The sequence below is a fragment of the Mesoplodon mirus genome (genome assembly GCF_964341445.2).
Source record: "Mesoplodon mirus genome assembly, chromosome: 19".
Taxonomy (NCBI): Eukaryota; Metazoa; Chordata; class Mammalia; order Artiodactyla; family Ziphiidae; genus Mesoplodon; species Mesoplodon mirus.
The window spans coordinates 64,181,769-64,207,362 of record NC_138995.1 but is presented as its reverse complement, the minus strand read 5'-3'; the positions used below and the strand labels follow the sequence as shown (position 1 = coordinate 64,207,362).

General features: G+C 43.0%; 2 protein-coding genes and 1 long non-coding RNA gene across 3 annotated transcripts in view; 2 read left to right on the top strand and 1 right to left on the bottom strand.

Annotated features, from left to right (window-relative positions):
• The window catches only part of LOC309794612 (uncharacterized protein), a 312,987-nt gene that overhangs the window by 236,126 nt on the left and 51,267 nt on the right, over positions 1-25,594 (top strand). The window lies entirely within an intron of this gene.
• On the top strand, positions 3,821-23,738 carry LOC309795065. The gene is made up of 3 exons (XR_014292211.1): positions 3,821-3,953; positions 6,575-6,694; positions 23,481-23,738. It is a non-coding gene; the product is annotated as an uncharacterized lncRNA (long non-coding RNA).
• On the bottom strand, positions 12,326-12,631 carry LOC309795094 (mitochondrial import inner membrane translocase subunit Tim8 A-like; the record flags this gene model as incomplete). Its single annotated transcript, XM_082607142.1, has 1 exon — positions 12,326-12,631. Exon 1 carries the CDS (start codon positions 12,569-12,571, stop codon positions 12,326-12,328), a length of 246 nt encoding a protein of 81 aa, XP_082463268.1. The 5' UTR covers positions 12,572-12,631.

The window sequence follows — 25,594 nt, the reverse complement described above, 5'->3', positions numbered from 1 at the left end:
ACGGGCCTCTCACTGTTGTGGACTCTCCTGTTGCGGAGCACAGGCTCCGGACGCTCAGGCTCAGTGGCCATGGCTCACGGGCCCAGCCGCTCCACGGCATGTGGGATCTTCCCAGACCGGGGCACGAACCCGTGTCCCGTGCATCGGCAGGCGGACTCTCAACCACTGCACCACCAGGGAAGCCCCCTAAATTTATTTTTAACATAAGCCCCACCATATGATTTTTCTGGCAAATTTGTTCAATATATTATCCTTTCCCCCTTACATGCCTTTGGCAACTTTACTGGAAATAAATTGACATTATTAGGGTTTGTATATATCTACATTCTCTACGCTTTCCCATTGCTCTAAACTTAGTGTAGATATACAGTAAATTCTTAAATAAGAAGAAAAATATTTTCATATTTCTTGTTTTCAAAACATCCTTCATGCTGCTCAGCCAGCTGGTAAGTGTCTGTGTCCAGCCCTAACTCAGATCCTAATTCTGTTCCGAATGCCCATCCACGTCCTCAATCCAATGCATCCACTTGAATGTCTCAAACACACCATGAACTCATCATGAATAACAGAAATTCATTCCCAATTTCAGTGAATAGCTTTGCCATCCAAACAAGTTTGAAATTCAGATTCATCCTTTGGCCATAATACTCCACACACAATGCTAAGAAATTGTGACTGTATCACATAAGCCTGTTCTGATGTCTGGGCGTCTCTCTTTTGTGTTTGGGTTCCAATGTTATTAGCGTTTCTCTCCAGGTACCAAGTTTCCATGCATCTTTTATCTATTGTATCAGCATGCACTGATGATAATTGGGTCGTTGATTATTTTATAAGCTGTTGAAACATTTCACCTACGTCTACTGCTATTTCTGCATTTATTAGCTAGAAATCCTCTGTAAAGAAGAGTTTTTCCATAATCTTCCATTCAGTTACCTCAAAATACAGTTTGTAAAGATCAGGGAGGCAAGAGCTTGATCCCTCACTTCTATTTAGCAATTTTCCAGGATAATTATTTGGGCCACTAACATCATGCTCAAACAGTAATGACATGTTTATCTCAGGGATAAGGTGCATCTGTTGCACACATGCTGCCACCGTGATCGTGGCAGCCACTCTCCCAGCAGGAAAAAACGTTTAGTAAGTGGCTCTGCTTTTCAGATAAGTCTCTTATTTTATTTTATTATTAAAATTATTTATTTATTTATTTATTTATTTAGGCTGTGCCCTGTCTTAGTTGCAGTGCGTGGGGTCCTCGTTGTGGCATGTTTCGTTGTGGCATGCGGGATCTTTTTTAGTTGTGGCATGTGGGCTGTTAGTTGCGGCTTGTGCACTCTTAGTTGTGGCATGGGAACTCTTATTTGTGGCATGCATGGGGGATCTAGTTCCCCGACCAGGGTTTGAACCCAGGCCCCCTGCACTGGGAGCACAGAGTACCCACTGGACCACCAGGGAAGTCCATCTTATTTTATTTTATTATTTATTTATTTATTTGGCTGCGCCATGCAGCAAGCAGGATCTTAGTTTCCCGACCAGGGATCGAACCCATGCCCCCCGCATTGGGAGTGCTGAATCTTAAGTGCTCGACTGCCAGGGAAGTCCCAGATAAGTCTTATATTTTAAAATTAATTTTATCTGTTTTAGTCCATTCGAACTGCTGTAAGAAAACATCATATATTGGGTGGCTTATAATCAACAGGCATTTATTTCTCACAGCTCTGGAGGCTGGAAGTCCAAACTCAAGTTCCCCATGGATTCAGTGTCTGGTGAGAGGCCACTTCCTGTTTCATAGAAAGCCCCCTTTTTCTTGCCATGTCCTCACACTGTAAAAGCAGTGAACTTTCCGGGCCCTCTTTTATAAGGGCACTAGTTCCTTTCATGAGGGTAGAGCCCTTCTGACCTAACCACCTACCAAGGATCCTATGTCCTAATATCATGACATTAGGCATTAGGTTTTGAAAATAAGAATTGAGGGGGAAACAAACATTGAGACCAAAGCAGTATCTATTTCAGGAAATTGAGTTAGAAATATATGGAAAAAATAGTTGGACTTGCTGCGGTTTCAACAGAAACACTGAGATGTACTAATGCAGGAAAGAATTATTTTGTGTGGGACACAAGCAGAATGCCACATCACCTCCTTCCTACTTGGCATCCTGACAGGTATCATCCATTTCCTGTCATGATCTTGGCTTAACTCTTTTTTAATTGTTCCTTGATTGAACATACTGAAGCCTACAAAATTACCTCTGAAGCTTTGAGCTACATAAAGTTGAAGAGCAGTGCAATTTATTGGGAATTCCCTGGCAGTCCAGTAGTTAGGACGTGGCACTTTCACTGCCATGGCCCCAGGTTCGATTCCTACTCGGGGAACTAAGATCCCCGAAACCCATGCAGCCCGGCCAGGAAAAAAAAAAAAAAAAGCATGCAGTTTGTGACTGAGTGACATTGCAGTGTGTGCATTCAGGTTTTCCTTTGTGCTCCTGTTTGCTGAATGCAGTCTACAAAACAATATCTCCGTTTAAAGGGAATACATCTTCAAAAAACAGAAGGGACAAAATATAGATACTTGGATAATAACATATGCTTAAAATTATAATTTATGTCAAAGCACCCTCATTAAAAAAAAAATCTACCCTATATTTTCCCAACTTACTTTTGATGAACTTCATCAATTTATTTAAAAGTTTATAGAAAAGGGGCTTTCCTGGTGGCGCAGTGGTTGAGAGTCCGCCTGCCGATGCAGGGGATACGGGTTTGTGCCCCGGTCCGGGAAGATCCCACATGCCGCGGAGCGGCTGGGCCCGTAAGCCATGGCCGCTGAGCCTGCGTGTCAAGAGCCTGTGCTCCGCAACGGGAGAGGCCACAACAGTGAGAGGTCCGTGTACCGCAAAAAAAAATAAAATAAAATAAAATAAAAAATATTTTATTCATTCATTCATTCATTCATTCATTATGTGTTACGTCTTCGTTGTGGCCCTCGGGCTTCTCTGGTTGTGGCGCGCGTGGTAGCGTAGTTCTTGTTCTACAGCCGGCCGGAGGAGGGTGTCTCTGTTCCTTCTAGGAGCCTGGGGCCCAGAGGCCTGGAGAGGAACTGGCAAAGGAAATGCAGAGGCTCTAATGAAGGAGGCGAGGCATGGGAGGTTCCTAAAGGGGACGATCCAGATTTCCCTGTTGTGTTTTTTGCGTCTTGTCATTTAAGATGCTCGGAATATAACAAGTGGACATACTGTATTGTAAAGTTTTTAATGTTCGTATTCTGCTGACTCAACATCCCCACGGACTGGCTGTGAGCACATCCCCACCCCCCACCCCGGGTGACTGGGTACACCAGAGTGATGAGGCTGTGGCCCCAACTCAAGTTCCCCTTCTTGTCCTCCCATGACTTAGTGACATTCCAACCCACCAATGAAATCCCCTCATGACTTTTGCCTGGGTACTCCGCCCTGATTCCCAGTAATGGCACTTACCTAGGGGGCCCCACTCTTCTCCGCTCCGCGGCATGTGGGATACTCCCGGACCGGGGCACGAACCCATGTGCCCTGCATCGGCAGGCGGACTCTCAACCATTGCGCCACCAGGGAAGCCCCAATAAAATATTTTTTAAAAAAAGAACTGCACTACCCAGCAGGCTGTGCTTTGCGGGATGGCTGTGAGGGCCGGACTGATGGCGTCACAGAAAAGGGGGCGTTACTGGCTCTCGTTGTCAGGGGCGGGACTTCCTGCGCCGGAGAAGCGGGCTTTTCTTTGTGGTGAGGCTGATGTGTCCCCACCCACTACAAGCTCTTCCCGGGACTTAGGGACGAAGCGGGGAGGACAGCCAGGAGGGCCCACCTGTGCCTTTGTACGACCTGGGGGAGGGTCAGCTAAGCCCGCTGGACCCGCCGGTCTCTGGCGCCCTCACGTGGCCCTACGCTCCCCGCGGTGCGATGGCGGCGCTGGTGACCCCGGCGCAGGTGAGTGGACGGTGCGCCAGGCCACGCCCGCTCGGACCCCACCCACGTGGCCGAGGCGCGCTGCTGTGCAGGATGGTGGTGTCCTGTGAGTCCTCACCTTGTCCTCCCCAGGGCATTGTTTGTCGGAGCCTCGGGATGAGGTCGCTGTGCTCCGGGTGAGAATCCAGATTAGGGGCTTCACGCGGAGGGTCCCATTTCTGTCAGTCAGTGGGACGCTGTGTGGTAGGGAGAGACGTGGTTTCTCGAATCCCCCTGACCCCATACCGCTGGCGTGGAAGGACCCGCAGGGAGGAGCGCAGGCCGCACAGTCCGGAGACCTTTCTGTGTGTTGCGGCCCCGCCCCTTCCCGAGTCTCGGACCTTGAGCAGCCTTCCCTGTTGCCCTTGGTTTCTGTTTTCTCGGGCACAAAACAGGAATATTAAAGTTCCTCCAACTGGGTTTGAGGGAACTATAAAAAGCACATGGGTGACGTGTATCCCCCCGCGTCCAGCACGGTGCAGGGAGCATCGCTCTGGCTCTCTTTCCACGGAGATGCCTCCTGAGCCTTTGTTGATGTTAGAGGCTCATCCCTGGGGGAATCTGACCCTTGGGCTTCCCAGCTGTGTAATCTCTACAAAGATAAGGGCTGGGGTGGGGAAGAGGCAGGAGTAGCCTGCAGCAGCTTGGGGATTGCAGCCCTGCTAGGACAGAAAAGGTGTCAGGACAGGCAGTGCGCCCAGAAGGCCAAGGAATTTGTCTTCCAGTTTACAGCCAGTGGAACTGGGTTCCCATTGAATCTGTTTTCCTGTTTGAGGTTCAGTTACATATGGTAAGTGGTGATAGTCTGCAGGAGTGTGGTGTCCCTTTGGACAGGAAAACACAAGAGGTCCCGGGTAACTCCATAGCCGTGGCCCTGAGTACCCTCATCATAGTCCTGATCGCTGTCAGGGCTTGTCTTGTTTGTTAACTTCCCATTCACTTGGCTCCTTCCTCACTTTTTTTTTTGTTTTGTTTTGTTTTGTTTTTTTGCATTACACGGGCCTCTCACTGTTGTGGCCTCTCCCGTTGCGGAGCACAGGCTCCAGACACGCAGGCTCAGCGGCCATGGCTCACGGGCCTAGCCGCTCCACGGCATGTGGAAACTTCCCGGTCCGACCCGCGTCTCCTGCATTGGTAGGCGGACTCTCAACCACTGCGCCACCAGGGAAGCCCTCCTTCCTCACTTTATATCAGACTCACTCCAGTGTGCTGTCCTGAAAGAGGCTTTTCGTGGTGCCCTGTCGAAAGCAGACTGTAACCTCTTGTCATCTCGCGCTATTTTCTTGACTTTGGAATCTTTGGGTCCCTGTGACATTGTCTTCTTCATTTATTTAGTTGCTTGTTTAGGATCTCTTCCCAGCCCCCGAGCATGAGCACCTGTTGCTGCTCATAACCTAGAACAGCCTGGGCTTATAAAAGGTACTCAACAAATGGTTCAGTGAATGAATGGGTCTCCCCCTCACGTGTTTGCCTCACACTTATAATAAATACAGTCTTTCTCCCAACTATGGCCCACAGGGCTCTCTCTACTTGAACTGCCCCTTGCTTACCCCCAAGCTTTTTTCCCTCCATTTTTCCCTCACTCACCGCACACGGCCAGGCAGTCCTGAACTTGTAAAACTCCTGCCCAGTTTGCAGCTTCAACCTGCACTTATCTTTGTCTGGGGCCCTGTTCCCAGATCTCTGCAGGGCTATCTCACCGTTCCTGTGTATCAGTGTCACCTCTTAGGATAGTCTTTTCCTGGCTGTTTTATAATAATTCTGGCTAAGATACCCCTGCCCCCACCTGCCAATCTTCTGGCAACTCTGTTCCTGCTTTTACTGGATGTTCAATTCCCACTTCTGCTCCTTAAACTTGAGGTTGTGGCTGATTTTCTAGAGCTGCCTGGGGCTCAGACCTCTGGCTGTGACACGGAGGTGATGATGGCATTTACCTCATGGGCTGTGGGAGGATTAGTAAGAGTCACAAAATACATTGAACACGTAACTGTGCCAGGCAGTCCAGCATCTGCCATGTAAACATTTTCTCTTTAGTTCTCCAAACTGCCTGGTGAAGTGGGACTGATTGTTGTATTGATGCAGGATCGAGGCTTAGAGAAATGATGGGATGTCCTCCCTGTGGTCGCACTGGCAGGAAGTGTCAAATTCCAGAGTCTTGATTCAAACCCTGGAAGTCTGGCTCCCGAGCAAGGGATCTCATTGTGTAAAGGTCTCAACTTGGGGCAGGTGCACTGTGAGGACCAGGGAGGCTTAGGTGCTATCACTTTACTGTTACCATTGTTGGAATTATCATCATGAACATTTTCCCAGAGCATTTACCGTCTCTCCCCAGTCCTCATGGAACACCACTGTCTGTGTCACTGTGACACTGTCTGTGTCATCTCCAGTGACTTCCTTCAGGGAGGCTTTTCTCTCAGCCACAATTGCATTATGTCCCAAGGTTGCATCTGCTTCCCCCTTGAGCCCAACACAGAACTTGGCGATCCGGAGGCCTCGGTGATTCAGGCCTGGGTCTCTCTGCATCTTCACCAGCAACAGAGTGACAGGGTTGATCCCATCTAAGTGCACAAGGCCAACACCACTACCTGTGTTTGACTCTCCAGGTGGTGATGACCTTTAAGAATGTGGCTGTGACCAAGAAGAGTGGGGACAACTTGACCTGGACCAGAGGACTCTGTACCAGGAGGTGATGCTGGAGATCTGTGGGCTCCTGGTCTCACTGGGTAAGTGCTTAGCTCTCACACCTGTGGGGGACCCCACCTGCCTTGTTTTTGGGCTGATCAGGAAGGTCACAGGAGTCACCTTTCCTCCTCCCCACAGGTCCTGCAGTTTTCTGGTCCCTTCTCCTGCCTGGTCTCCCTGTGTCTGTAGCAGTGATTGGTGGGAAAGAAACAATGTCCTTCTGAACACCAGCCCCCATCCCAGTGCCCAGCACCCTCAGGCCTCAGTCTGAGGTCCCTGTTCCAGATTCCACAGGAGGGAAGCTGACTGGCCCAGCCTGGTGACATCAGGTGTCCCCACAGCCCAGTTAGCAGGGCTATTCTCAGAAGAGAGGGTGAGTCAGGCAGACCGCTACATGGCATTTGTCATCAGTGCCACCCAGGGATCTTCCTAAACAGCACAATCTCGGTTCAAAGGTCCCTGGTGTCTACATAATCCTCACATGTTTCCTGTGGCCTGGGCAGATTGCTATGTGGCAATACTTGGAGGACCAGGGAAAGATTCTCCAGGAAGCTGTATAGGCTCTGAATCATCAAACAACAAATAGGACTATTTGTCCCATAGCCTGGATTGATGTGTCCAGGAATCAAGGGGTAGATATGTGAGTGGTACCACTGACAGTTATCCATAGAGAGGCACTAGGGAAAATTTTTGCTTCCTGTCTTCCTGAAGCACTGATTGTATAGAGGTCTTAGTAGCAAAGGGAAGAGTGCTTTCACTACTGCAGTAGAATGATTCTGTTGTCCTGGAGAGTAACACTTCCAGTCTGCCACTTTGCGCTACACATGCTTCTGAATCAACAGGCAAAGTAAGAGTTACTGTGCTGGCTCTGGTGATTGAATGTGATTATCAGGTGCAAATTGGACTATACTTCCCTCTGCTACTTGCACAAAGGAAGTGTGTGTCTGGAATGCAGAGATCCCTTAAGATGTCTTGTCATGATCTATGGTAAAGTCAATGGAAAACTATCCACAACCTACTTCAGGCAGGACAACTCATGGCCCAGACCCTTCAGGAAAGAATGCTTTGGTCACCCCACCAGGGAATAAAAAATGACCATTTGAGGGCTTCCCTAGCGGCATAGTGGTTGAGAGTCCGCCTGCCGATGCAGGGGACATGGGTTCGTGCCCCGGTCCGGGAGGATCCCACATGCCGCGGAGCAGCTAGGCCCGTGAGCCATGGCCGCTGAGCCTGTTCTCCGCAACGGGAGAGGCCACAACAGTGAAAGGCCCGCGTACCGCAAAAAAAAAGAAAGAAAGAAAAAAATGACCATTCGAGGTGCTGCTGAGGATAAAAGGAACATGGAATGGATTGTGGAAGAGCTACATATTACTTAGCTCATGTGACCATTAACAGAAGTGAGGATAGTAATCAGTAATGTCGTATTTCTTCCTAATTTTTGTCATGAATGTGTGTGTACAGCCAATATCTTTTTTGTTTTGGTTTGTTTTTTTTTGCGGTATGCGGGCCTCTCACTGTTGTGGCCTCTCCCGTTGCGGAGCACAGCCTCCAGACGCGCAGGCTCAGCGGCCATGGCTCACAGGCCCAGCCACTCCGCGGCATGTGGGATCCTCCCAGACTGGGGCACGAACCCGTGTCCCCTGCATCGGCAGGTGGACTCTCAACCACTGTGCCACCAGGGAAGCCCCAGCCAATATCTTTTTCTTCCTTCTTTCACCCCCTTGTCATTTAACAGAAGATGTGTTGACTTCACATCACAGTATTTAAGTATTGTTAAATTTATATCATAGTATTTGGTTATAGGATATCAAGGAGGAGAGTGAATGTTACCCAGGGAATCTGTCTCCTTTCTGAAGAAAGAGTTATTGTATTTTTGGTTGTACACAGGATAGTTGTATCATGACCTTGTTGTTGTCTTTATTTGGAGATAAGGAGTGGTTTAAGTTTGTATGGTGCCAAGTTGACAAGAGGTGGACTTGTGATGATTAATTTTATATATCAACTTGACTCAGCTGTGATACCTGAATATTGTTCAAATACCAGTCTAGATTTCACTGTGAAGCTTTTTTTTAATGGAGTAAATACCTATATTTTTATTTGTAATTTTTAAATTTATAGACCAAACACATGTGCGAAAAGAATGGCCTCAACTTAATGGCATGTTGTCCCTTAAAGAAGTAGAAAAATAAGACAAAGCCAAATTAAGCAAGACTTTGGTTCAATATTATACTGGAAATTTTAATAAAACTAGACTTCTATTCAGTATTGAGATGGAGGTTATAGTCACAATAATGAGGCAATAAAAAGTAAAATTACTCACATTGTTAAGGAAAAATTAAAACTGATTTATGGAGAAAACTCTATGGGATCTCCAAATAAAGCATAACCCAGAATAAACATATACAATGGAATACTACTCAACCATAAAAAAGAATGAAATTTTGCCATTTGCAACAACATGGGTGGACTTGGAGGGTATTATGCTAAGTGAAATAAGTCAGATAGAGAAAGACAAATACTGTATAATATCACTTATATGTGGAATCTTAAAAATACAACAAACTAGTGAATATAACAAAAAAGAAGGTGACTCACAGATACAGAGAACAAACTAGTGGTTACCTGTGAGGAAAGGGAAGTGGGGAGGGGCCATTCAAGGGTAGGGGAATCAGAGGTACAAACTGTGATGTACAACATAAGCTACAAGGATATATTGTACAACACAGGGAATATAGCCAATATTCTATAACTATAAAATGGAGTACAACCTTTAAAAATTGTGAATCACTATATTGTATTCCTGTAATTTATATAACATTGTACATCAGCTATACGTCAATAAAAAACAAAACATAACATTAACCAAAAAACCCTGCTAGAACGACTGAGTATCTGAAGCTTGAAGAATTCAAGATCCATATAAAAGAAGCCATTCTATTTGCAATAGCAGTAAACAGTTGAGAACTTCAGATCCCCCCTCCCCGCCCCAAATGTCTGTGTTGAAATGTACCGGGGACTTGTTTTAATCATGCACTGTGAGACATGCAGACATGGAAGTTATTATGAAGAGGGACATTTACACGGTTCCCTAGAAACAGGAAGCACAGCATGTCATACTGGGCTGCATATGCTGGGCCTCCACCTTCTGCTCAGGAGGCAGGTCAAGAAGAGCATGGCTCACAGCCTTGAAAAATTCTGGCAGACTCCGGGCTTCAGGGGTCATCCCTAGTTGCCACCCAGAAGAGGACCTTCACCCAATCATGAGGCACCTTTATGGCATCGGAGGACTTCCAGTCACCAGAATTGGGATAAATGAATGTCTGTTCTTCATAAATCACCCAGTCTATGGTGTTCTGTTTTAGCAGACCTATAAGACTAAGACAGTTTGAAATTTTTCAGCGGGCTCCGTTTTGGAAGGGTGGACCCTAGTTGTCCCATACCTAGCTCTGGTATAGGTACCAGAGCTAGGTACCTATACCAGAGCTAGGTACAGTATAGGGCAGAGAGGATTATTGGTTTGGTGTGTGAGTTTGATAAGGTTATGGTTGGGAGTGCGGGCTCCAGATTGGTCGGTTTTTGTATAACAAGCATGCTTATAGGGGAGGGATTTGTTACCTGCCGGAATTAGCTAGCTCTGAGAGGGATAGCCTCGCTAGGAATAAGGCCCCAAAGGCCAGAGTAGGAAAAATACAAAAAAATAAGAAAATATAGTCAGTACAATTAAAATTTAGCATACCATCAGATGTAGAAAATACATGCAAGATGGGTAAACAGAATTTTTAAAATTAGAGAAAAAAAATTAAGACCCAAGTAAAAGGAGAGATATCTCACATTTATGGATTGTAACACTCAATATTTCCTTCTAAATTGATCTATGTGTTAAGTGAAATCCAAGTCAGAATCTCGGTAAGCTCTTTTTTTTTTTTAATAGAAATTGCAAAGTGGATTCTACAATGAAAATGCAAGTGCAAAGGACCAAGAATAGCCAAACAACCTGGAAATAAGAAAGTACTAGTGTAAATACAAATAAATAAATGTAAGGGAATAGGAGGTCTAGAAATAAACATACACACAACTGATCAGTTGTTTTTCAGTGAAGGAACAAAAGCAATTTGGTATAGAAAGAATGATTTGTTAGATCAGTGTGCGGTAGCAGTTGGGTATGCAATTGGGTATGCAAAGAGAACTTATAAAAATTAAATAACTATGGATCATAGACATATACAGAAAAACCTAAAACTGCAAGAGTTACAAAATACTGGGTTGGCCAGAAACGTTGGTTCGGGTTTTTCGGTAGCATCTTACAGGAAAACCTGAACGAACTTTTTGGCCAACCCGATAAAACAGGAACACAGGTTTTGACCTTGTGTGGAAGTCACATGCCCTACGTCCTCTCCAGTATTGCATGTGCTGACTCTACACCAGTCACACCTTTTTTCTATCTACCTCCTCTCATCCAAAGCCCAACCCCACCTCTCCCACCACAACCCAAGAGACTCCCCGCTGACCTCATTTACTCTTGTCTTTTCCATTATGGTTTATTACAAGATATTGAATATAGTTCCCTGTGCTCTACAGTAGGACCTTGTTGTTTATCTGTATATAGTAGTTTGTATCTGTTTATCCTAAGCTCCTAATTTATCCCTCCCTCCACTCCCTTTCCCTTTTGGTAACCTTAAGTTTGTTCTCTGTATCTGTGAGTCTGTTTCTGTTTCTGTTTTTTTTTTTTTTCTTGTAGAGTCTTTTATTTCAGTGATTAAAAGAACACACTAAACAGAAACTATGCTGATTTACATTAGGCATGCACCTCTACCTGAAACTGCTGTTAGTTTTTGAGTGGCCTAAATCTTTATAACTTATTTTTTCATTTAGGCACATCTTTAAATTTTTTTGGACCCCAATATACAGGGTAAGTTAACTTCTTCCTTGTGGCAGTTTAGTATGAGAATTATGTTCACTGGCTAGATTCCTTTAACCACAGGGCTCTAGACTCTCAGGCTACCTGTACTAGCTCAAGACTGTACTTTATATAGATATATAAGTGAATCACAGTATAAGGGTGAGAGAGAATCTAGAAAGGTGAAATGTACTGTATGAATATTCCATACATCTTTTTTCCCAGCACTGATAGTCAAACACTAGATAAGGAGGGCTACAGTCAAGTACCAAATTACTCTTCCCCCGCTGCTGCCTTTCTGAGAGACACAAAGATGTATGTCGATCTCTCTAGAAATCTGAAACAAATCCACACAAATAACAGATTATTACCTATGTGGTCCCACTATCAAATTATAGAGCAGTTCCACTATTAAAATTGTAGGGAACAGTTAATGGGACTATGAGAAAAGCTTCATCCCACATACAGGAATATACATCTAGTAGAATTTTTCTTTCATCTGTCATTTGTTTTCCCAAGATTAGCATTAAAAAACACAACCCCAAACACATTTGACCCTCAAACACCCCCACACACAAAAATTGGTCTTTGTTCATTCTCAGATGACAGGATGTCCCAAGAGTAACAAAGGTGGGAGCCGATCCCCCCATAGCCTTTTCTTCAACCATCCCATCAACTGCTCTTCATTTCTTGAACTACCTTCCTTTTCCAAAGAGGTAATGCTGAGGTCAGTCAGAACGGCTTTTTAGAAGACTGGCTTGGACTTCTGGGTCTGTTACAGTCGATTCAAGTTGAATTGGCTTGTATCAATGAAGCGCCCAATGCAGTTCACAAAACAGGCCTCAGCCGGACTGTCCAACTTTGGCCCAGGCTTGTCTGTGCACTTTTCCCAACAAAGTTTCGTCATCTGGTGCACCAGCTGCTGAAAGCGCTGCTTCTGAGTCTCTACCTCCATGAAATGCTGCAGCTGCCAGTCAACCGAGCCCAAACCCACTGCGGAGGAAGATGAGGAGGAATCCATCCCAGTGCGGCCATGCGTGCCAAGGCAAACTCCGCACCAACTCACCAACCTTCACGTCTGCTTCTGTTTTGTTTTGTTTTTTAAGATTTTTAAATATTTATTACCATTTATTTTTGGCTGCATTGGGTTTTCGTTGCTGTGTATGGGCTTTCTCTAGTTGTGGCGAGTGGGGGCTTCTCATTGTGGTGGCTTCTCTTGTTGCGGAGCACAGGCTCTAGGCGCGCAGGCTTCAGTAGCTGTGGTTCGCATGCTCAGTAGCTGTGGTTCGAGGGCTCTAGAGCGCAGGCTCAGTAGTTGTGGCGCATGGGCTTAGTTGCTCCATGGCATGTGGGATCTTCCCAGACCAGGGCTCGAACCCATGTCCCCTGCATTGGCAGGCGGCTTCTTAACCACGGTGCCACCAGGGAAGCCCCTGTTTCTGTTTTGTAATAAGTTCATTTGTATCATATTTTAGATTCCACGTATAAGAGATATCATATGGTATTTGTCTTTCTTTCTGGCTTACTTTGCTCAGTATGATAACCTCTAGGTCCATCCATGTAGCTGCGAATAGCATTATTTCATTCTTTTTTATGGCTGAGTAGTATTCCATTGTGTGTGTGTGTTTGTATACACACATCACATCTTTATCCTTCCATCTGTTGGACATTTATGTAGTTTCCATGTCTTGGCTATTGTAAATAGTGCTGCTGTGAACATAGGGGTGCATGTATCTTTTTGAATTAGCGTTTTCTCCAGATGTATGCCCAGGAGTGGGATTGCTGGATCATATGGTAACTCTATTTTTAGTTTTTTAAGGAACCTCCATACTGTTCTCCATAGTGGCTGTACCAGCTTACATACCCACCAACAGCACAGGAGGGTTTTCTTTTCACTGCACCCTCTCCAGCATTTATTTGTTGACTTTTTCATGATGGCCATTCTGACCCGTGTGACCACATCATAGTTCTGATTTGCATTTCTCTACCAATTAGTGATGTTGAGCATCTTTTTATGTGCCTATTGGCCATCTGTATGTTCTTTGGAGAAAAGTCTATTTAGGTCTCTGTCCATTTTTTTGTTGGGTTATTTTTTTGTTGTTGTTGTTGTTATTGAGTTGTATGAGCTGTTTGTATATTTTGGAAATTAAGCCCTTGTCAATCACATTGTTTGCAAATATTTTTTCCCAGTCCGTAGGTTGTCTTTTCGTTTTGTTCATGGTTTTCTTTGTTGTGCAAGAGCTTATAAGTTTGGTTAGGTCCCATTTGTTTATTTTTGCTTTTATTTCTTTTGCCTTGGAAGACTGACCTAAGAAAACATTGCAATGGTTTATGTCAAAGAATGTTTTGCATATGTTCTCTTCTAAAAGTTTTATGGTATCATGTCTCATGTTTAAGTCTTTAAGCCATTTTGAGTTTATTTTTGGGTATGGTATGAGGGAGTGTTCTAACTTCATTGATTTACATGTGGCTGTCCACCACCACTTCCTGAAGAGATTGTCTTTTTTCCATTGTATATTCTTGCCTCCTTTGTTGAAAATTAATTGACCATAGGTGTGTGGGTTTATTTCTGGGCTCTCTCTTCTGTTCCATTGATCCATGTGTCTGTTTTTATGCGAGTACCATGCTGTTTTGATGACTATAACTTTATAGTATTGTCTGTGGTGTGGGAGGGTTATGCTTCCAGCTTTTTTCTTTTTCCTCAGGATTGCTTTGGCAATCCTGGCGCAGTGTTTAAAAATCTGCCTGCCAATGCAGGGGACACGGGTTCAAGCCCGTGTCTTTTATGGGTCCATATAAATTTTAGAATTTTTTTGTTCTAGTTCTGTGAAAAATGTCATGGGTAATTTGATAGAGATTTCATTGAATCTGTAGATCGCTTTGGGTAGTATGGCCACTTTAACACTATTAATTCTTCTAACCCAAGAGCATGGGATAGCTTTCCATTTCTTTGAATCATCTTCAGTTTCTTTTATCAATGTTTTATAGCTCTCAGCATATAAGTCTTTCACCTCCTTGATCAGGTTCATTTCTAAGTATTTTAATTTTTTTTTAACCCCACATTTTAAAATTTATTTATTTTTGGCTGTGTTGGGTCTTCGTTTCTGTGTGAGGGCTTTATCTAGTGGTAAGCGGGGGTCACTCACTATCGCAGCCTCTCTTGTTGTGGAGTACAGGCTCCACACGCGCAGGCTCAGTAGTTGTGGCTCACGGGCCTAGTTGCTCCGCGGCATGTGGGATCTTCCCAGACCAGGGCTCAAACCCATGTCCCCTGTATTAGCAGGCCGATTCTCAACCACTGCGCCACCAGGGAAGCCCAAAGTATTTTAATTTTTTTAATGTAATTTTAAAAGAGATTGTTTTCTTACTTTCCCTTTCTGATATTTCATTGTTAGTGTAAAGAAGTGCAGCTGATTTCTGTGTGTTAATCTTGTATCCTACTACCTTGCTGAATTCATTTATCAGTTCTAGTAGTTTTTGTGTGGAGTCTTTAGGGTTTTCAATATATAGTATCATGTCATTTGCATATAATGAGAATTTTACATCTTTCCTTTCAATTTGGATACTTTTTATTTCTTTTTCTTGTTTGATTGCTCTGGCTAGGACTTCCAATACTATGTTGAGTAGAAGTGGTGAGGGTGGGCATCCTTGTCTTGTTCCAGATTTTAGCAGGAAGGCTTTCAGCTTTTCACCATTGAGTATTATGTTGGCTGTGGGTTTGTCATAAGTAGCTCTTTTTTGGCTGTGTTGGGTCTTTGTTGCTGCCCACGGGCTTTCTCTAGTTGCAGTGAGTAGGGGTTACTCTTTGTTGCAGTGCGTGTGCTTCTCATTGTGGTGGCTTCTCATTGTGGTGGCTTCCACTGTGCCACCAGGGAAGCCCCAAGGACTTAAATTTAAGATCCCAAAACCAAAAACTCTTTAGAAGAAAACATAGGCAGTAACCTCTTTGACATCAGTCTTAGCAATATTCTTTTGGATGTGTCTCCTCAGGCAATGGCAACAGAAGCAAAAATAAATAAGTGGGATCACATTAAACTAAATAGCTTTTGCATAGCAAAGGAAACCACCAACAAAATGAAAAGGCAGCCTACTGAATGGGGGAAGATATTTGCAAATGATATATCCAATAAGGGGTTGATAATCCAAAATATATACAGAACTCATACAACTCTATATTTAAAAAAAAAATTTTTTTTAACGGGCTAAGGAGCAGAATAGACATTTTGCTGAAGAAGACATACAGATGGCCAGCAGGCACATGAAAATGTGCTCAACTTCATTACATGACAGAAATGCAAATCAAAACCACAATGAGATACCACCTCACGCATGTTAGAATGGCTTATCAAAAAGAAACAACAGGACTTCCTAGTGGCGCAGTGGTTAAGAATCTGCCTGCCAATGCAGGGGACATGGGCTCAAGCCCTGGTCCAGGAAGATCCTACATGCCGCGGAGCAACTAAGCCCATGCGCCACAACTACTGAGCCTGTGCTCTAGAGCCTGTGAGCCACAACTGCTGAAGCCCATGTGCCTAGAGCCCGCACTCCACAACAAGAGAAGCCACTGCAATGAGAAGCCCACACACGGCAACAAAGAGTAGCCCCTGCTCACCACAACTAGAGAAAGCCCGCATGCAGCAATAAACGCAGCCAAAAATAAATAAAATAAATTTTTAAAGAAGGAAACGAGTGTTGACCAGAATGTGGAGAAAAGGGAACCCTCAAACACTGTTGGTGGGGATGTAAGTTGGCCCAGCCACTGTGGGAAACAGTATGGCGGTTCCTCAAAAATCTAAAAATAGAACTATCAATGGTTGAACAATTACACTTCAGGGAATTTGAAGAAAACAAAAACACTAATTTGAAAAGACATATGTACCCCTATGTTCATTGCAGCATTGTTTACAATAGCCAAGATATGGACGGAACCTAAGTTTATCAGTAGATGAATGGATAAAGATGTGGTATGTATATGTGTTTATCTATGTATAACACACACAATGGAATATCACTCAGCCATAAAAAATAAGAAATCGTGCCATTTGCAACAACATGGATGGACCTGGAGGGTGCTATGTTAAGTGAAATAAGTCAGAGAAAGAAATACTATATGATTTTACCTCTATGTTGTATCTAAAAAACAAAACAAATGAACAAACAAAACAGAAACAGACTCATAGATACAGAGAACAAACTCGTGGTTACCAGAGGGGAGGGGGCTGAGGGGATGGACAAAATAGGTGAAGCAGTTTACAAGGTAGAAACTTCCAGATATAAAATGAATGTCATGAGGATGTAATTTGCACATAGGAAATATAGTCAATAATATTGTAACCAGTGCTCAAACATAGTAACTGGTCTTACTGAGGTGATCATTTCATAATGCACAAAAATAATGAATCAATGTTATACCCCTGAACCTAATATAAACATAAAAAAATAATGAATGAATGCAACAAAAAAGAAACCTCTCACAAATTTTATTCTGTTGAGTGTTTTTTTCTATTCAGTTCAAAATACTTTTTCCAGCGTGTTTTTTGTTTTATTTTTTTAATTGGTGTATGTGTGAGGAGAGAGAGATGGAGAGGAGAGGGAAATCAAAGTAATACAGAAGGGATCTTCTTTTATCTTATAAAATGCTTCTACAAAAGTGCTACTGCAAATGTCATGCCTCTTTGTGCCTTATAAAATACTTCCCCGCACATTGTGAACTGCTCTATGCACTTTTATTCATTGTTACATTGGTGTTTCTCTCTAGTGAAATAAATCAAGAAAATAAATATATAACGTTTGGGAAGGAATAAAGACTTTATCACTAACCACCTTAATTATTTCCTCAAATTTCATCTACACCTGACTCCTACTATGGAGACCCAGTTTACTATTGCAATGCTTCCCTACTCCCTATACTTTTCTTCACTCTATGTGGTTCTTCTTTTCTCTTTCCCTAAGACCTATTATTACCATCTAAGATACTATGTAATTTAACAACTTAGCACATTGCTTGTTGTGTGTTTCCCTTAACCAGAATGCAATTTCCATGAGGAAGCATTTTTTTACTTACTATGTTCTGTGCACTCATATATATCAAGGAATGTGCCTGACAAGGTACACAATGAATATATGTTGAAGCACTGAACAAACATGAAAACTGGAAGTTCCTGTTCATTTGTAACATTGTTTGCTATGTTTTCCAACACTGCTCATTCCTGTCTCACCCAATCAGTTTCAATACCTTCAAGGGTTCTCAGGAATGGAAAGAAGTCATACTTTGGATTCAAACGCTGAATTGACTAAGAACGATGGATAGGATGTGCTCAGTGTTTTTCTTTCTTGTCTCAGCTATTAGATTTCAGTGTCTTCTGCCCCTTTTCCATTAGGATTTTTATTTCCAAAGTAATTTCTTCCCTATCTGTTCTGCTCTCCTGTTAAGATATCTTTATTAATCACTTTTCATAGCTTTCAGTGGTTGCATAACTCACAAATGTTTTCCAGAAATGATCTCAAATCCCTTTGCAGACACTATTACTGCAATTACAGATGAAGTGATTAACCACCTTGCAGCAAAAAGATGAGATCATGGCATTTCAAAACCTTTACCCAGGGTTCAGAATCCCCCCTTTCCACACCTGCAGCCACTGTTCTCACAGCAAACAACAATTGGGTTAGTAGCTTTTTCTTTTTCCCTCCAGATAGGTTTCACATTCTCTTAAGGAATGTATTTCAGGAAATCTATGAAAATTATAGATTCATAGATTTAGAAATAATTAGGCGGGACTTCCCTTTATGGCACAGTGGTCGAGAATCCGCCTGTCAATGCAGGGGACATGGGTTTAATCCCTGGTCTGGGAAGATCCCACGTGCCGTGGAGCAGCTAAGCCCGTGTGCCACAACTACTGAGCCTGCACTCTAGAGCCCTTGAGCCACAACTACTGAGCCCACGTGCCTAGAGCCCATGCTCTGCAACAAGAGAAGCCACCACAATGAGTAGATCCCACATACCATGGAGCAACTAAGCCCATGTGCCACGACTATTGAGCCTGTGCTCTAGAGCCTATGAGCCACAACTACTGAAGCCTGCGTGCCTAGAGCCTGTGTTGGCAACAAGAGAAGCCACCACAATGAGAAGCCTGTGCACTGCAACAAAGAGTAGCCCCTGCTCGCCAACTAGAGAAAGCCTATGCACAGCAACAAAGACCTGACACAGCCAAAAATAAATAAATAAGCATTTAAAAAAAAATTAGGCTTTCTGAGGTTGAAATATAAAAAAATTTAGACAGATAGCAGACAAACAGACAAAAACAGGAAAGGAAAGACATTTGTTAAGGGAACCAGAGGCTATCACCACACTTGTCCACCTGCTTCAGGGCTGCTGGAGATTTTCCTTTTTCCTCCTGTTACCAACCCTCTATGAAAACATCTCTCACTTACCCCTGGTAAGCACACTGAACCTCACAGGTTTCACTGTAAAGACCTTGCTACAAGCATGTGATGAGCAGTAAGACAGGGAAGATGGGTTTCCAGGTGCTGAGTTTGAGAATGATAGCTGCTGCTATGCGTAAGTGCTTTTGGGGGTGTTCCTATATGTTTTGCAAGGGGGGGAGGGGCAAGTATTGTTAGCCAAAGTCTAGTATGTTTCTAAATTTCTCTCAGTTGTAAAAGTTAACATTCATTTTCATTCAGAGAAAATAAAGTCTCGTTTATTTTGCATTTATAGAAACAAATTTTATGTGAAGAAAAACATGTTACCAAACCAGGTTCATTTGCCCAATGTGCAGCAAGCCAAATACTGAGATGTGGAGGTTTGCAGCAGAGAAAGGGCTTATTTTTATTTGTACAAGGTAGCCAAGTGAGGAGGCTGGAGAACAAATACCAAATACACCTTTCGGGAGATGGGGAACTTGGGCCATTTATGGGTGAAGAGTGTAGTGTGGTCAGTGGTATAGGGAAGGTGATTGGAGGCAGCAAAAAGGTGAAATAATCATCCTGTGCAGGCACAGTGGAGCTACATGCTTTCAGGGACACGTGCAAATTCAGGAGGAGTTGGTATGAAACGTTTGGGGGAATTTGGGGCTGTAAAGTTGAAGGTCATGTATCAGACAACCAAGTCTATTCTGTGCATACTTGGTTTGGCCACATTGGTTTCATCTATTTTCAGCCACTTTTGTTGTGTTACAAGCCAAGGTGTTTTTAACTAGCTGCTGTATTATCTCCTGTTCTGTCAGACAAGTTCAAGAATTTCTGTTAGTCACCAATTTCTGTTAACCCTATGGGGCACGGTTTCAGGATGTGTTTTTTAACCCTATAGGGCACAGTTTCAATCCCCCACCTTTTTTTTTGTATTTTATTTATTTTTTTATACAGCAGGTTCTTTTTTTCTTTTTTTTTGCGATACGCGGGCCTCTCACTGTTGTGTCCTCTCCCGTTGCGGAGAACAGGCTCTGGACGCGCAGGCTCAGCGGCCATGGCTCACGGGCCCAGTTGCTCTGTGGCATGTGGGATCCTCCCGGACTGGGGCACGAACCTGTGTCCCCTGCATTGGCAGGCGGACTCTCAACCACTGCGCCACCAGGGAAGCCCCAGCAGGTTCTTATTAGTCATCAATTTGATACACATCAGTGTATACATGTCAATCCCAATCGCCCAATTCATCACACCACCCCCACCCCCCATCTTTTGATCATTCCTCAGTCTTAAGGGAAGAGGGGCAATGACCACTCTGGCTACTTCCTGCAGAAGAGAGGCATAGGCCTGATATGGGCTTGAGGAATGAAACTGTTTCTTATTTGATTGCAAATACTCATGATTCCCTAGATGAGGCCAAGGCTTTGGTTCTGGGCCATTATGTTCATATGGGTTGGGGTTTTGGGTTTAAACATATGAGACAAACAGCAAGTAGAGTTCTGACAAGAAGGAATATAAATCCTAGCAAGCATAAAACAACACCACCTAGTTAAGTAATCCCTCTAATATAGACCTTATTCCTGATGGGATCCATGAGCATATATTTCCTAAGAGATTGGATCCAGGAAAATAGTCCTGGAAACCAGTTTGGACCCAGTACTTCTGGAATATTTGCTGTAGCCAGTAGTCTGTTGCCTGATTTTGTCTATATGAGTTTCCACTTCAGCTGAGGCATTAATGTATACATGACGAGGTATTAGCAATAGCACAAACTTCACCCTGTTCAGTTAGTATATAATCTAGCGCTATACGATTATCTAGGACTACTTTGGCTAACGAGTCAACTTTTTCCCAGAGTACATCTGAAGTTTTTTTTTTAATCATAATCATAGTGAAGTTCAGGATGGCCAAAAAACTCATGACAGACACAACCAAGGGGTCAGCATGATTACATACAGAAAAAGGTTTTAGATTACTTAGCCAACATCTAGAAAGATTGCCTGTTTTTCCCAATGTTTGAGAAATCCTAATTATTCTTCTAAACCTGGAAGGCTAAAATCACAGAGGAAACATAGCAAAAGAAAAGAACACTCATTCTGGTGATCTAGTGAGCTAATTATTTGTTGCTTGGCCTTGGGGCATTACCTTCTGAAGAATTTTACTTTGCCAAAGTCACCACTGTAGCCATCCCACTAGGAGCACAGATACCCCAAAAAGATAAGAGTTCCTCAGTCATAAATGTCAGGCATGCAGTTAGGTTAACAGTACTATAAAGCCAGCAGACAATCCTATTGACTGAACAAGAGCTTTGGTACCATTCACCTTAATTTCTTTTTAAAAAATATTTTATTTATTTATTTTATTTATTTGGCTGTGTTGGGTCTTAGTGGCAGCACATGGGATCTTTCATTGTGGTGCGTGGGCTCAGCAGTTGCAGCACACAGGCTCTCTAGTTGTGGTGAACAGGCTCTAGAGAGCGCGGGCTTAGTTGGCCCATGGCATGTGGGATCTTAGTTCCCCGACCAGGGATCGAACCCACGTCCCTTGCATTGGAAGGCAGATTCTTAACCTCTGGGCCACCAGGGAAGTCCCTCACCTTAGTTTCTTTCTCGTAACTTCCTTCTGAAAGCAACTTAAGATCTATTGGGGTTCACTGCTCATTCAGAGAAGTCAGTATCGGGGATCTGGAACCAGCCAGGATTTGGATATTGGTCATGGTTTTCTTCAACAGCGTGGTTTCTGTTCCATGTGTCGTTCCTTATGAGGTCTGGCCCAGCAAATATGGACTGGCCTTCTGGATGCTTAGTTTTCCAGTATTTCAGTAGGACCCAGTCTCCAGTACGAGTTGCAGGGGAACATTTGTGGGAAATATTAACCTGCTGGAGGCAAACTTACATATAGCAGTTAGAGTGGTGGCCATTAATTGTACAGACCTGAAAGTGTCTAGTTTCTTAATTCGAGTTCCTTCCAGGTTTCCTAAACCATTTCTGGAACATAGAAAGGGTCTCCCACGCAATATTTAAGGCCCTTTCAGCCTTGCCAAAAAAAGATTTCACTTTTTGCAGTACAGGGAATAGGAGGTGCAGGGCCGACTGAAGGGCATTACCCGACTCCTCTGCTGAGGATGGAACCCCCGGACAGCAGCTGTAAGTCTGGCTGAGGATGGAACCCCTGGACAACAGCTGTAAGTCTGAAAACCAAGACAGCACAGAAATTCTTGCTGTGGCCATGTACACCAGAATATGGAGATACCTGAGGGTAGTTAATTTCAAAGTTTGAAGTGACATATTTATGGTTAGGATAGAATATGCCCCATAAAATGTTACAGGGAAGACAGAGACTGAGTAAACAGAAATGATGGGGACTATTTAAATAAATTATTACAGGGCCCAGTGTTTGTAATTTCACGTGTGCCAACAATAGAATGACGGTCAAGGACCACATTCGTTACGGTATTTTTTTGTTTGTTTCTCAAACTTTCAACGTGTCAAACTGTGCTACCACATATATTAGGCTTCCATTTTATTTTTTATGTTTTACTGAAGGTATTTCAAGGGTCTCAATAGGCCTTGTGAATTTCTGTTGGATTTTGCATAACTTGGTGGTTTTCAGGAACACATACAATGCATTGCTGTAGAACTGACTCTGTGAAGTTTTCTCCAGGATATATATATATATATATATATATATATATATATATAGAGAGAGAGAGAGAGAGAGAGAGAGAGAGAGAGAGAGAGTACAATATTATATGTTTTAGGTGTACAACATAGTGATTCACAATTTTTAAAGGTTATACTCCATTTATAGTTATTATAAAATGTTGGCTATATTCTCTCTTGTACAATATATCCTTGTAGCTTATTTATTTTATACATAGTAGTTTGTACCTCTTAATCCCCTATCCCTATTTTGCCCCTCCCTCTTCCTTCTGGTAACCACTAGTTTGTTCTCTTTACCTATAAGAATGTTTTTTGTCTTATTCACTACAGTTTATTTTTTATATTCTATACATGAGTGATTTCATACAGTATTTGTCTTTCTCTGACTTATTTCACTTAGCATAATGCCCTCCAAGTCCATCTGTGTTGCTGCAAATGGTAAGTTTTCATTCTTTTTTATGGCTGAGTAGTATTCCATTGTGTGTGTGTACACACACACGCACACACACCCACATCTTTACCCATTCATCTTCTTTTTTTTTTTTTTTTTTTGCAGTACGCGGGCCTCTCACTGTTGTGGCCTCTCCCGTTGCGGAGCACAGGCTCCGGACGCTCAAGCTCAGCGGCCATAGCTCATGGGCCTAGCCGCTCCATGGCATGTGGGATCTTCCCGGACCGGGGCACGAACCCGTGTCCCCTGCATCGGCAGGCGGACTCTTAACCACTGCACCACCAGGGAAGCCCACCCATTCATCTCTTGATGGACAGTTAGATGGCTTCCATATCTTGGTAATTGTAAATAATGCTGCTATGAATACTGGGGTGCATGTATCTTTCTGAATTAGTGTTTTTGGTTTTTTTCAGATATATACCCAGGAGTGGAATTGCTGGATCATATGGTAGTTCTGTGTTTAGTTTGAGAAACCATCATACTGTTTCCCAAAGTGGCTGCAACAATTTACATTCTCACCAACAGTGTCAAGAGTTCCCTTACAAGGATGTATTCTTAAGTGAAAAACTATGGTCCAGAACAGTGTATAAAATATACCATGTTTTCTGAGTCAAGTAGAAGAGTATAAATATAGGGACAGAGATTTAACAGATTGGAAGGACAGGAATGAAAGTGATGACATTTTCTTGTGTTGTAGTTTTGAGTTTGTACAAATTTAAGTATTTTCCATAAAGTTTAAACAAACAATGCTCAATCAAAATGGAATTTTAAAATCCATAACATCAAAAGTAAAATGGAAGAGAAATTGAGAGAGATTGTTTGTTGCCTTGATGGTATATCCAGGATAAAGAAAGTGGCTTAACCCAGAGGGATATCAACTATATCCCAATATAAAATAAAACTTAAAAAAAAAGAGGGATAAAACCACACACCTGAGTACAACTAGAGGAATCTGAATAAGATCAGGTGATAGTATCAACGTCAGTATCATTGTTGTGATATAATATAGTCTTACTATTGGGGAAACTGGGTGAAGTACACACAGGATCTCTCTGATTCCTTCCCTTCCCTTTCCCTTTGCTTCCCTTTCCCTTCCTTTGTCCTCTCCTTTCTGTGCCACAAGGTGTGCAGGATCTCAGTTCCCCAACCCGGGATTGAACCTGGGTCACGGCAGTGAAAGCACCAAATCCTAACCACTAGACCACCAGGGAACTCCCTCTCTGCATTCTTACCCTTGCATGTGAATCACTGATTTTCACAATAAATACTTCAATTAAAAAATCCAAAGGAGGGAATTCCCTGGTGGTCCAGTGGTTAGGGGGTGTTCTCCAAGATCTTATCGAATATTTGTATGAAGTTGTCACTTCTGTCTGGAGAGATCCTCACCAATTGTGAAGTGGTGCTTCTCTGGGATGCAGACTTTGTAAGGGAGGAGGAGTGTAGTGTATCAATGTCATTATTCAGTTTAACTTTATACACCAGTGGGTTCATTCAAAATATTCATAGTGAACATTATTTTTATAATACTATTTAAGGTTGAAGTAAAAAATATCACCAGTGTGATGAAAATAGTTACAAAACTAGAAAATGAAGCAAAATAAGGGACAAAGGAAAGAAGCAGAAATCTTGATAAGAATCACAAGATGAAGTTAAATAACAAAAACATATGCCAGTAGAATTTCCCTGGGAATTTGGGAGTGTGCATAAATCTGAGTGTCTAACAACCATGACATTGCTTAGGTTGTGGATCAGTCCACTCTTAATGACCTCCAGTGAGTCACAGGTAGTAATGATTGACCACTTCCCCTGATCATAGAGGTTCTGCAGAGACACAGGAAGGGTCTAAATTAAATGCCCTGTTCTCACTGTGTGCAGGGTTACTCCATTCTTCTAAGAGGATGTCTGGTCCAAATTTTTATTTTCTGTTTAAGAAAATTATCTTATAAATGGGACATGTCATTGAGATGAAATCACAATAAGGCAAAGATGATAAGAGATATATATATAGATGACAGACATACAGATGACAGGAGAATGGATCCACTTCTATAGGTGAGGAATGGAAACCAAGGCCCTAGGAGGGTAGAGAGTGTTGGTTACTATGATAAAGAGGACATCCAAGTACTTGAGATGCAATGAACAGCCTTCCGCCAAGGATAAAAATTTAGAGACACATCATTGAAGTCTCCATGACACAACATGCCCCTCATCAGCAGATACCACACAGACACTAGGCCTCTACTCAGAGTAGGAACTCATCTTCTTCATCTTATTACTCACAACCTACCTTATCTTGAAGCCTCTACAGTGAACCCTGTTTGTGATCAGTGTGTTTAGTGAGAAGCCAGTGAAACAAGTTGCAAAACAATGTAACTGAGGAGAGAGGGGAAGTGTCAGGCACTCCTGATGCACGTTGATGAGGGGCAACATGACTCTGGTTTCCTCAGCAAATGCCTTTCCTGATTTTATGGCTTTGTTCTTATCTGTCTATATCTATGTATCTATATATATATAACCTTCCTAAGGC